Source organism: Phyllobates terribilis, unplaced genomic scaffold (genome assembly GCF_046119375.1).
Source record: "Phyllobates terribilis strain yellow unplaced genomic scaffold, ASM4611937v1 Scaffold_7__3_contigs__length_470593459, whole genome shotgun sequence".
Taxonomy (NCBI): Eukaryota; Metazoa; Chordata; class Amphibia; order Anura; family Dendrobatidae; genus Phyllobates; species Phyllobates terribilis.
Window position 1 is genome coordinate 355,687,929 of NW_027362767.1, and position 13,540 is coordinate 355,701,468.

The 13,540-nt window shown below is 39.3% G+C and overlaps 1 protein-coding gene across 1 annotated transcript; it reads left to right on the forward strand.

The window, feature by feature from the left end:
- Positions 1 to 204: 204 nt before the first annotated feature.
- Positions 205 to 6,213, forward strand: GPR101 (G protein-coupled receptor 101). The gene is made up of 2 exons (XM_073641263.1): positions 205 to 438; positions 670 to 6,213. Exon 2 carries the CDS (start codon positions 918 to 920, stop codon positions 2,181 to 2,183), a length of 1,266 nt encoding a protein of 421 aa, XP_073497364.1. The 5' UTR covers positions 205 to 438; positions 670 to 917; the 3' UTR covers positions 2,184 to 6,213.
- Positions 6,214 to 13,540: the final 7,327 nt, after the last annotated feature.

The window sequence follows — 13,540 nt, forward strand, 5'->3', positions numbered from 1 at the left end:
ACATTTGCACCGTCTCCTAGAGATTGAGACGTATTGTTTAAACAAATCTGCACTGTACAATGGCTACCGCAAGGGGGTTGAGGAATCCCTGCCAACTTCATTATTTCAAATTGAAAGTCATTAGAGAAGGAAATATGTAAAATGTTTTAATGCAGCAATCTGCTGGTTCTAAAACAATGAGTCTGCCGGCGTTGGTACAGCTACCTCTGCTTGCTCAACATAAGCATCTCCATAGCTGAAGCAAGAATCATTGGGGGGAGGGCTGCAAAGACAGGGGGAGAGGAGGTGGAGGAGGAGGGAGAGGGCTGATTTCTCTCCAGCAGCACTGAGCTGTCCAAACCACAGAAATAGACACAACGGGGAGGGGGCATGGAGATAGATCTATCATTGTATCACCTTCCTCAGGACCACAGGGGATAAGACAATGCTCATCAACAGGTAAAAGACCCTCGCATTTTTTTTTTCATTTGCATTATCATTGGCATTGTATTGGGGGATGGAGGGGGTATTATTTTTAGGAACAATGCACATACAGTCTCCAGCAGTGGGATGATACATTTATGTATTTGTATCTATTTATGATTTGCAGTCTGTGCTTAGATTATTTATAAATCTGTGCTTTCCACTTAAAAACTGGTGTTGTCATTTATTTCTGTATTCACTACATAGGCCTCTCTGGATAAGAAGTGAAAACCTAGATAATTGTCAGCATGTGAAGTCTTGGTTAACCCAATATGAGTCTTCCTGATGCAGTAGAAGGATGATGTATGGACACAGCCTACACAGAACTCTCTCGACGAGTGCCATGGATCATGTAGGTATAGAATAAGCCCCCACCATTACCATTCTGAGCTCCGGCATGCATCCACCACTCACCTCATACCGAATGGAGGTGTAATCAGGGCTTCTAATCCAACATGCAGAGGCTAGGTGACCGCAGGGCCACCGGGAACCAGAGTCAATTCCCTGCAGATCAAGGACCACTGTCAATGCCTGACACAGTCCTCAGGATAGCACTCATCATATCACTGCTTTGCCTATCTTTGTTTGGAAACATAATGCTTTTAGTGGTTTTCCATCGAAAGCCCCAGTTACTGCAAGTGGCCAATCGCTTCATCTTCAACCTCTTGGTTGCCGATATACTGCAGACAGTCCTGGTGATGCCTTGTGTCATTGTTACCTCCCTCCCAGATATTTGGCCTTTGGAACATGGACTCTGTGGTGCAGTAGTGGTGCTTATGCATCTCTTTGCATTCGCCGGAGTTAACACCATCACAGTGGTTTCCGTAGATAAATACTTGGCCATTATTCATCCATTATCTTACCCTACCAAGATGACCCCAAAGAGAGGAAGTCTTCTTATCTTCTTCACGTGGATCCTCAGCGTCCTCCAGAGCACCCCTCCTCTTTACGGATGGGGCGAAGTTGAATTTGATCTCCAAAGCCACTATTGCAAAGTACTATGGGCTTCAAGTTATTCGTACACCACGCTCAGCGCCTTATTTTCTTTCATCTTGCCAGTGAGCATTATGTTGGCGTGCTATGGGATGGTGTTTAGAGCAGCCAGGAGGCAAAATGCTTTAGTTCACCCCGTTCAGGCAAATGGATGTGACAGGTCAGATGGGACAAGATCATCTGCATTAAATGCACTTGGCAAAACAAGTCATCACAGACCGCTCTATCACTGTAAAGCAGCCAAGGTTATCTTTGCTATTTTATCATCCTATATAATCAGTATGGGTCCTTATAGTGTCCTGAGCATTGTCTCCTCCTGTGCCAGTACAATCGTCCCTAAATGGGTAACATCGATAGTTCTTGTCCTCTTTTTCTTACAGTGTTGTATACATCCTTATATCTATGGATATATGCATAAAAGCTTGAAAAAAGAATTTCTTTTGCTGTTGCATGGATTTTTTTGTAAGCAGATGCACCCCCAAAATGCCATAGTGGATAGTTATATCATACTGACGGATGGCAGAATCTTTCAGTCTCACTTCTCTACTGGACCTACGGTAAAATTCCTAGAGGAAGAAACTACTATATCTGTAATCACCGGGAAGAGTTTAAATAATCTTAAAATAAAAGACAATAGAAAAGAAATCAGTTCTGCCAATATATCTCCCGAGAAACAATCCATTCAGCAGAAGACAGATCCCGATTTACCCCAACTCATTAGCTGCTAAACAATTGAACTTTCTAAACTATGGAGTAAATATGTTGAGGTTTTCTGTATTTCAAGTTGGTCTAAAAAATAAAAATTAAATGTTCAAAGTGGGTATAAATTAACAAAAACGTTAGTGGTACTGTGTGCGGGTTAACCTCTTCATTGCTGGTGGAAGACTGTAAGTGCAGGTTCCCGGGCAATGAAAGGGTCAACCCTTCTAAATTGTGGGGCTAAGCTCCGTCTGTTATCGTAGATGTACTGAACCGATAAAACCATTTTTGTACTTAAAAGAGAAAATAGAAATGATATCTATATTATAAAGCTGATAGACTAAACATGTTTGGAAGAATAAAGGGACTCTATCATTTTAGTTGTTTTTATTTTTTTTTTCAAAAGGTGCCTGTAAAATATGGTAGAAATATGTTCTTCCATAATATAAGTGCCAAATTGATATTTATTTGTTTTTGTGGATGTTGATTTATGTATTTCATTGACTATACGACTTATGCTTGAAAGCCTAACGGTCGGTATCTAGCTCGTACCCTACCGGTCAATTTTTGCTATTGTTGTGTTTATTCTATGTATTACCTTTTCCATTTGTGTTATACATTTAGATAAATGAAATGTATACCAGTGGCATAGCTACTACTCATCCTTTACTCCTCACTGGGAGCTGGCACCCAAGTGATCACACAATTAACAGCTTCCAATATGACTAAACTGGTCATCTGTGCCTACTGTATGTACCTAGCAGCAGCAGAATGAGTAATAGGTTGGGGTCACCTTAGGGCCTCCAGAGTTCCCCGGGTCTGTTCTTGTTGCTAAGCCACTGATAACAGAACATGCATTAACGGGAAAAAAAAATGCATATAAATATGGACCTATAGATTGTCTTCAAACTCGATTACTCACTATATAGGGTTATTGGCAGAGTCGTCTTGAAATGATTTGTTTATGATGGCTAACCCCAGCGCCTACATGCATTTGCAGCTGTATGAGTATACTGCCCATGTCAACAATACAGGCATGCACGCACTGGGATTAGTAATTGCAATTTTTTGCCATTTTGCTTGCACTATACGCCTGCGTTGAAATGAACCGTCCATGCAGGTAGGCACTGGGACTAAATTCTGTTTGACCGTGTAAGAAATGTAGCTTTATTGATTTCACCATTTTTAGTAATTGTTCAGCTTGATTTTACATGTTTATATTGGTCCAACAGTTTGATACCATAAGACCAAGGTGCCATACTCATTTTCCGTCCAGTACAATTTTTAGGTGTGATGATCAAGTGGAAAATTGGGCTGTCAAAAAATATCAAGCGACTCCTTAGATCAGAAGCATGTCTCAAATCTATCTTTTTTCCTTGGAAAAAAGGATATTGGCAATATGACTCCTTGAAAGAAATGGCAGAGAAGATATGGAACAGGGGATGTCTGAGACATCGTAAGGCAGCTGTCTTCATTTATGGCTGCCTTAAAGGGGTTGTCCGGGACTTTAACATTGATGGCCAAGACTTAGGATAGGTCATGAATGCCTGATCGGTGGGGGTGAGACACCCTGCACTCCTGCTGATCGGCTGTTTCCGGAGTCAGTGGCCATTATTTCGTCAATGGAGCTGAGCTGTTCCGTCAGACACCGAGAACAGCTCATCAGTGGGGGTACTGTGTATCGCACCCCGAACAATCAGACATTGTTGATCTATCCTAAGGATTGGCTATCAATGTTAAAGTCCTGGACATCCCCTCTAAAGGTTATGGAGACCTTTGACATGGAAGAAAATTATGTTTTACATATGTTAGTGGTTAATAAAATTGCAGTAAGTTTCAGACTGCAATCTTCATTCTTTCATTCACATTAAGACCCTCTCATATGCAATTTGCAGCCTGTTCCAAGTTTCAGAAGTTTTCTTATGGATTTGAGCTTTGTGTAAATCCAGGGTGCTTCTGTCTTCGCTTCATGTTATGTATCAGCACAGCTCCAAATACTGTACTTATTTACTTTCAATGTGATTTCTACCTTATCTACATTCTGTTTCTTTGCACTTCATAAAACTTTAGATACTTTCCCCTCTCACCATTGTAGATCTGTGTAGAACCCCCTCTTTGCTGCTATCTGTAAGGCCTCAATCAGATGTCAGTTTTTTGCGTATGACTGCCATACATGTTTTTCATGGATAGCGCTCGTACCTATAATAGTGAATGAAGTCATTCAAATATGTGATTTTTCGCGGATCAAGCGGTCCACGCAAAATCGCAGAGACATGTCTGAGTGTTGGATCAAAATTGTCAATGGGTCTGTGAAAAAATCTGATAAAACTCGGATGACATCTGAGCGCGGTCCGATTTTCACGGACTATTAGATAGAAGGTGCCAAAACTTTTTTTCACGTACAAGAAAAACTGATGCAACTTGGACCAAACTCTGATAAAACTCGAATGAAACTTGACCGAAATCACTGATGAAATTCGGTCAGTTTTTATGATACGATAAAAAAACTGTATGAGATGAGGCCTTAGGCCACGTTCACACGGTCAGTATTTGATCAGTATTTTACATCAGTGTTTGTAAGCCAAAACCAGGAGTCGGTGAAAAATACAGAAGTGGCGCTGATTTTGGCTTACAAATACTGATGGAAAACATTGACTAAATGCTGAACGTGTGAACATGGCCTTACACTGAGAAAAGTGAGGGGTACAAAGACTGTCAGCAGGAGCCAGAACTCTGATGAATTTGCATTGTTTTTGCAGATTACTCAGATAAACAAATTGAAACAAAGCTTTAGGCCCCCAGGAGCAGCAAAATAGACGATTTTTATTAATAAATTGACAACTCGTGTTACCTGTTGGGGCTGTATGAAGATACAGTTCCAAAGAGGTAACACCCAGTTGTCAATTCAAAAATCCAACATGATATGGTCAGCCATGGACGGCATCAGACACTGAATGGTGACATGGCGAATACAACTACAGTATATACTAAGCAGACCGGTAGTGGTCATATACTGTATACTAGGCCTCTTTCATGACTTCTCTCTAATAGAAAACAGGCCTTGTTACCAATAGCAACCAATCAGTGCTCTGTTTACATTTCTCAAACTGTTGTGGAAAGTTAAAAGCTATGCTGTGATTGGTTGCTATGGGCAACAAGGTCTGTTCAAAACTGAGACAACTAAGCCCATTCCTCTGCAGCCTGTAATGGCTACTTACAGGGAACTCTACGGAAAATGAAGATGTGCGTCTTGACTATTTTGAGTCTATATCCAAAAAGATACACTTTTGATATATAGTTTTTCATGGAAATCTATTGTAAAATATGGTCATTGGTGATAAGTCAACACCCCGTGGGCTGTGCAGGCGAGCACATGTATTATATCTACAGATAAATTATTTATTACATATTGTATTTATTTTTTAGTATTTTTCAACTGCCTTATGATCGTAAACCAGTATATAAACCAACAAGTTCTTTGCAGTAATGAGGGTTAATACAATAACGTATCATGGCACAGTCATATATAAAAATTTAAAGGGGTTGTCCACCTTTGGAACAATGTTTTGTTTTTACTTAAATGCAAGTATTTAGGGTTAAAAATCATGTATGCAATTCGGTTTTATTAAAAATATTGCACCATTTGCCTTCTACAGTTTGTGTGTTGTACTGTATTTCACTGGCTGTAGAATGAGTAAACTAAGTATCCATCAGTGAGCTCGTTCTGATGGTCTGACAGAGAGTTTATAACTCTTATCTGTCTTTTTCTGAGCTCCTCTCTGCTGGTTTATGACCACTAACTATATCTAAAACAATGAAACAAAGAGCCCGTAAAAGCCAAAAAATTTGAAAAAAAAAGTTTTTTAATGAAACCCAATTGCAAAAATGATTTTTAGCCCCAAATGCGTGTATTTAAGTAAAAAAAATACGTATATATTGTATATATTATAAGACATACAGTACAGGCCAAAAGTTTGGACACACCTTCTCATTTAAAGATTTTTCTGTATTTTCATGAGTATGAAAATTGTGCATTCACTCTGAAGGTATCAAAACTATGAATTAACACATGTGGAATTATATAGTTAACAAAAAAGTGTGAAACAACTGAAAATATGTCTTATATTCTAGGCTCTTCAAAGTAGCCACCTTTTGCTTTGATGACTGCTTTGCACACTCTTGGCATTCTCTTGATGAGCTTGAAGTGGTAGTTACCAGAAATGGTTTTCACTTCACAGGTGTGCCCTGTCAGGTTTAATAAGTGGGATTTCTTGCCTTATAAATGGAGTTGGAACCATGAGTTGTGTTGTGCAGAAGTCTGGTGGATACACAGCTGATAGTCCTACTGAATAGACTGTTAGAATTTGTATTATGGCAAGAAAAAAGCAGCTAAGTAAAGAAAAACGAGTGGCCATCATTACTTTAAGAAATGAAGGTCAGTCAGTCTGAAAAATTGGGAAAAATTTGAAAAAGTGTCCCCAAGTGCAGTTGCAAAAACCATCAAGCGCTACAAAGAAACTGGCTCACATGAGGACTGCCCCAGAAAAGGAAGACCAAGAGTCACCTCTGCTTCTGAGGATAAGATTATACAAGTCACCAGCCTCAGAAATCACAGGTTAACAGCAGCTCAGATTAGAGACCAGGTCAATGCCACACAGAGTTCTAGCAGCAGACACATCTCTACAACAACTGTTAAGAGGAGACTTTGTACAGCAGGCCTTCATGGTAAAATAGCTGCTAGGAAACCACTGCTAAGGACAGGCAGCAAGCAGAAGATACTTGTTTGGGCTAAAGAACACAAGGAATGGACATTAGACCAGTGGAAATCTGTGCAATGGTCTGATTAGTCCAAATTTGAGATCTTTGGTTCCAACCACCGTGTCTTTATGCGAAGCAGAAAAGGTGAACGGATAGACTCTACATGCCTGGTTCCCACCGTGAAGCATGGAGGAGGAGGTGTGATGGTGTGGGGGTGCTTTGCTGGTGACACTGTTGGGGATTTATTCAAAATTGAAGGCATACTGAAGAAGCATGGCTACCACAGCATCTTGCAGCGGCATGCTATTCCATGCGGTTTGCGTTTAGTTGGACCATCATTTATTTTTCAACAGGACAATGACCCCAAACACACCTCCAGGCTGTGTAAGGGCTATTTGACCAAGAACGAGAGTGATGGGGTGCTACGCCAGATGACCTGGCCTCCACAGTCACCAGACCTGAACACAATCGAGATGGTTTGGGGTGAGCTGGACCGCAGAGTGAAGGCAAAAGGGCCAACAAGTGCTAAGCATCTCTGGGAACTCCTTCAAGATTGTTGGAAGACCATTTCCGGTGACTACCTCTTGAAGCTCATCAAGAGAATGCCAAGAGTGTGCAAAGCAGTCATCAAAGCAAAAGGTGGCTACTTTGAAGAACCTAGAATATAAGACATATTTTCAGTTGTTTCACACTTTTTTGATAAGTATATAATTCCACATGTGTTAATTCATAGTTTTGATGCCTTCAGTGTGAATGTACAATTTTCATAGTCATGAAAATACAGAAAAATCTTTAAATGAGAAGGTGTGTCCAAACTTTTGGTCTGTACTGTATATACAAAGTTGGACTTCACATTATAAGTGTTTTCATGATAATTTCCCTTTATGTTATTGAAGAATGGGTTACTGAATCGGTACTCTTACACATAGCAGCACTGTATTTATCAGAAAGGAAAACTGGGCATGGTTAGTTTTATGGGGTGGAGGTTAATTTAGTTGTCTCCCTTTTAGGATTATTTAGGCTATCTGCTAAGGGTGTGTAATAATGGGGATTAAGGCCTCATTCAGATGTCCATGTATCACGTACGTGTCCTATTTGTGTTTTTCATTATAATCTCTGGGATGTTCACGTCGGTTTCTTTTTTGAGGACCAACTATTTTTGCAAAAAAAAAAAAAAGAGACGAGTTTGTGAAAAAATGGCAGTGATGGCATCCTAGATCTGCTTGTTTTCCTTGTAAAGGCTATGTGCTCACTGAGTTTCTGAAGGAGGTTTTGGAGCAGAGACTGAGCGAAGGCTGAGCGTAAATTTTCCAAATCTTATTCCAAAACCCAGAACTCCTCAAAAAATTGCTAAAACTCTGCAAAAAAAAAAAAACCCTCAATGTGCACATATCCATATTCGCAAAAAAAAAACCTTGAGAACAATCCATTCTTTTTTTTGCATTCGAGAAAACTGATAAAACTCTGATGGTAAATAGGACACACTGACCAATCATTGATGAAAACTGATCCATTTTTTTTTTTTTCAAGGAAAAAAACGCGGTCTAGATGATGTCTACAGATGTTTTCCAGGTGAATGTAGATGTTAATGAAAGCCTAAATTTTCCAAAAACCTGAAAATTTGTATCCGTACCCTCAATATGCCTCTTTCATTAGGACACAGAATTACGAAAACAGACATAGAATGTAGAAGCATGTTGTAAGAGCAGCTCCTGCTTTGGTGGATTTGGCCATTCAGGCATCACATGGGTGGCCATTTACTTCACATAGGGACAACACGTGAAAATATATTGCAGCTTTCCCCGGTAATGACTATTGCTTAGGTCTATAGAAGACAGAACCTGTGGCTTTTATAACAAAAAAAAAGATACAAACTTTTACATTTGTAATGACAGCCCTCTAAGATTTGCAAATCCTCAGTAAATTTACTGACAGTTCAAAATAGTTTCAGAATATTTTTTTTCCTACCTGGTTACTTTAGTTTACATTTCTTGGCAATATATATTATCAATCAGTTGGGTTTTTTTTTCTAAGAAAATGGTCATCAAATTTTCAAAGGATTGACATCTCTGAGAGGAGCCCGTACATTGCATATCTCTGGTGGACAGGATTCAGGCTGCTTTTTGTATGCACTTTATACTAGAACTAAAGGGTTAATCCAGTGGACAAAGAACTATTTGTACTGAATTCTTCATTAAACAGAACATTTGATTTACCAAAAAAGCCTTGCAAGTTTTTTGTGGAACAATTAAAGATTATTATTTCTTTTCTGATGATTTTTATTACCATTATGTCACATTCACCATCGAACCGCAATTTTACATTCCTAAAAATTATCCTGTCATTCATAAGACAAGTCACGTCCTTTTCTGACAAATTGTTCAACATCCTGCTCAGCATTTTGTAACTCTGGGTGACATCCAATATGGCCACCATGTTGGACTTGCCACCCAATATCAGTCTTCTGTATAGCCCTGTCTAGTTATTTACTTATTACTGCTTCTCCTAGCTATGTTCACACATGTTCAGTTTTTTTTTACATCACAAATCTGCTGCAAAACTTATCTCTGGCAGGAAATCAGCTGCATCAAAAAACGCAGGTTTTGCTGCGTTTTTTCAGCGTTTTTTTTCACTGTCCTTCTGTCTCTATTTATGCATGTACATAAAGTTCAGTGAAAAAAAAACATTTTATTTTGCCATCAAAAACGCTGAAAAAAAACGCTGAAAAATAAAACGCTGAAAAAAAAAACGCTGATGCAAATTTTGGTGCGTTTTTGATGCGTTTTTTTCACCACCCATTACTTCCTATGGGTGAAAAAACGCTGAAAACACGCTGAAAGACGTGCATGCTCTACTTTCCAAAAACCCGACCAAGGCACAAAATACGCAACCAAAAAAAAAAAAAACATGATGTGTGAACTGAGAATTCTGGTTTCTCATAAACTTTGCTGGTTCTGCAAAACGCAACTGAAAATTTGCATAAACATCTGCAGCAAAAAACGCTGAAAAACACAACATGTGTGAACATAGCCTTAGGCTTCTTTCAGACTTCAGTTTTTCACGTGAGACTTCTATCCATGTTTTTCACAGATAGAACTTGTACTCATTATAGTCTATTAGGCTGTTGATATGTTCGGGTTTGTTTTATGGACCCAGTATCTGCACCAAAACTCTTCTCACCTTGGCATGCTTGACATGTCACTCTCCACAAGGAGAAACGTTACCCCTTGGATCCCGGTCAGACGCCTCTCACCCAGCCAAACCAGATCTCACACTTTGCACTGACGAGGGGCAGTACCCCTAAAAACAGTGTCTGCAAATTGAGATTCTGGTTCCGGCTTTTATCCTAAGTCATGTGACAAGACTTGTTAGAGAGTCGATATTGACTTTTAGGATTGCTACTTCCTATAGGTGGCGCTAGAGTTCTAGTCCTCGTCCTCTCTGAAGAGACAATTTATAAAACATGGAGACGTGTCCAATTTTGATGCAAGTCACGGATCAAGCTAATCAATACAAGTCTATGGGTCCATGAAAAAAAATCAGACCGCACTCAGATGTCATCTTATGACTGTCTGATACTTATGTTTGTTTGATAGGAGAAGCTTGTGAAAACTTCTTATATAAAAAAAAACAAAAAAAAAAACAATGTAACTCTTATGGTAAAAATTGACTCACCAAAGAAATACTGATGAAACTCAGATCCAAATCACCAAATTGGTTGATATTTTTACATATGAAAATAATCACTGAAGTCTGAATTTGCCGCCATAGGACAAGGAATGAGAAGACTGAATGCAACACGAGGAAGAAAGCTGGTTTTCTAATGCCACCCATTGTAGGTATCTACTTTACACCGCATTCAGACAGCTGCATTTCATGGTCCGTAGATGGACCCCATTGTCTGGGCTAACCATTGCTCTCCTGAATCAAACATACAGCTTCATATATACAATGAGGCTGTACGTTTGTGTTAGAAAACCCACGATAAGTCCAGGAATTGTAGTCTGTATACAATCCTTGAAATTTGCCCACCTATAAGTTAATGTTCAACCCTATATTGAATCCGGCAACATGAGTTGGGATATTTAGCCAAAAATATTGGTCTCTGGGAAGATTAGCATCAATAATAAACACAACATATAAGTTGTACAAGAGTGTTTCCAATTTAAAAAAAACATTTTATTCTAACACACAGAGCTAACTTTGCTCTCTATACACATCCTAGAAGGATACATATTTGCAGGGTCCCATAAAAATCCTTGCTGTCAGCTAATGAAAACGAAGGTGTGAACAGGTGCTTACTAAGAGTAGCCACCTCCATATATAGCTAACAAATAAACTAACTAACAAATAAAGTTGCACTGCTCTAGAAAAATAGGAAAAAACGAAGATACTTAGCGCATAAATTGGCCAATATATGTTTGCTCATCAACCAGTGACAAGGAGATCTTCTTTACTGGGAACCTAACCTAATGTGTTTCCTCTCTTGAGCTAATATTTTTCTAGAGCAGTAATGCAATTCCAATTTCATATATTTCATGTTTACGTGCTATAGCACTATAGAGTGCAACTTTATTTTTAAATAATTTTGTCCAGCATGGAAAGTTATGAAACTTTAGAAATCACTTTATTAGAGAACTTGTCTTCATTCTTGTAAAAAAAAATTGCACGAAAGATGTTTCCAAATCTCTGCTTTCCCCCAGCCTGTACTCATTTGGAGTACAGTTGATGGCAGTAAAAGGATCAGCTCAGCACCTGTGTCTCACTAAGATCTCTTTCAGACATCTGTGATCATCGGAGCGATCTCGGATCACAATACACGGACCGGCCACGTGTCTCCCGACCTTGAGCATGTCAGCCTGATAGAAATATATGAAGCTGTAAAGCTTGGGTCGGGAGACCCGTGGCCGATCCGTGTATTGTGATCTGAGATCGGACCGATGATCACAGATGTTTGAAAGAGCACAACACTCAGAGGAGGAGAAAGGTGCTGACATTTTCACTGCCATCATCTGTACTCCAAAGCAGCTGAAGCAGGTTGATGGACTAGGAAAAAGCAGAGATTTCAATGAAGTGATCCCCTAATACAGTGTTTTGTAATGTTGCATAACTTTCCATGCTGATAAAATAAAACAAAATGAAAGCTTAGTTACTGTATAAGTGATTTTCATCCTTTCACTTAGTAGCAATTCAAGTTTGTCACTAATTTTTCTTCCACAGATCTTGTAAAATATTGTGTAGAGTGCTTGGACCATCTGGAGAATTCTCTGTAGTAATCCCTTTGTATTATCACCTGTAACTCTCACATCCATGATTAAGTCACTGTCACGGCACATTTTCATGAAGTGTAAAGGTTGAAGGTGGTGGAAGGCTTCAAATCATAATGAAAATCAAAACACTCTGGCCAGATGTAACGTGGAGGCTTTCACACTATATTTCCCCAACCAGCATGAAAGCACTGTGAAAAGAGCATGTTACGCTTTGTCCTTATGCTGGGGAAAAGCGTTTGCGTGACACCAGCTTTAATGTTGCTTGCCAACATCCATTGTAGCTAACAAAAGTAAAATACCCGTGATGTGTGAGGCCAGGCTGTGGATTTTTTGAACTTCTTATTTGGTCAAAGCTAAAACTACAAACCAAAATTTGGAAATTTTCAATCAAAACACTAAATCCAATAATTAGAAGTCAGAGTTGAGTGGCTATATAGGGCAGCATGGTGGCTCAGTGGTTTAGCACTGCAGCGTTGGGGTCCTGGGTTCAAATCCCACCAAGGACAACATCTGCAAGGAGTCTGTATGTTCTCCCCGTGTTTATGTGGGTTTCCTCCAGGTTCTCCGATTTCCTCCCACACTCCAAAGACATACTGACAGGGAATGTAGATTGTGAGCCCCAATGGGGACAGTGCCCATAATGTCTGTAAAGCACTGTGGAATTAATGGCGCTATATAAGTGAGTAAAATAAATAAATATAGTAATGCCATAAGGGAATGATAAAGAAAAGCATATGAGGCTGGGGCTACAATAAGTCATCATTTGGATACTTGTAAACCGCAGACTACTGTAACACAATTCAGAATTTCCCTAATTAAAACTGAAAGGAAAAAGGCTGAAAAGTAGCGCTTCTAAGGAGAGAGGAAGGGAAGAAAAACCAATAAAACACTTAGACTAGATAAATATGCTGAATGTGGACAACTTTCTATTCTATTATGGTTTTATCTACCCCATTAGGGGTCAAAATTAACATAGGTTGGTGAGCTTATTGTATACTACAGATACAAGTAGAAACTGGTTTTCATCAACACTGTGTGCAGAATTATTAGGCAAATGCCTATTTTGATCACATGATACTTTTTATACATGTTGTCCTACTCCAAGCTGCATAGACTTGAGAGACAACTATCAATTAAGTAAATCTGGTGATGTGCATCTCTGCAATGAGGAGGGGTGTTGTCTAATGACATCAACACCCTATATAAGGTGTGCTTAATTATTAGGCAACTTCCTTTCTTTTGGCAAAATGGGTCAGAAGAGAGATTTGATGGCTCTGAAAAGTCCAAAATTGTGAGATGTCTTGCAGAGGGATGCAGCAGTCTTGAAATTTCCAAACTTTTGAAGCGTGATCACCGAA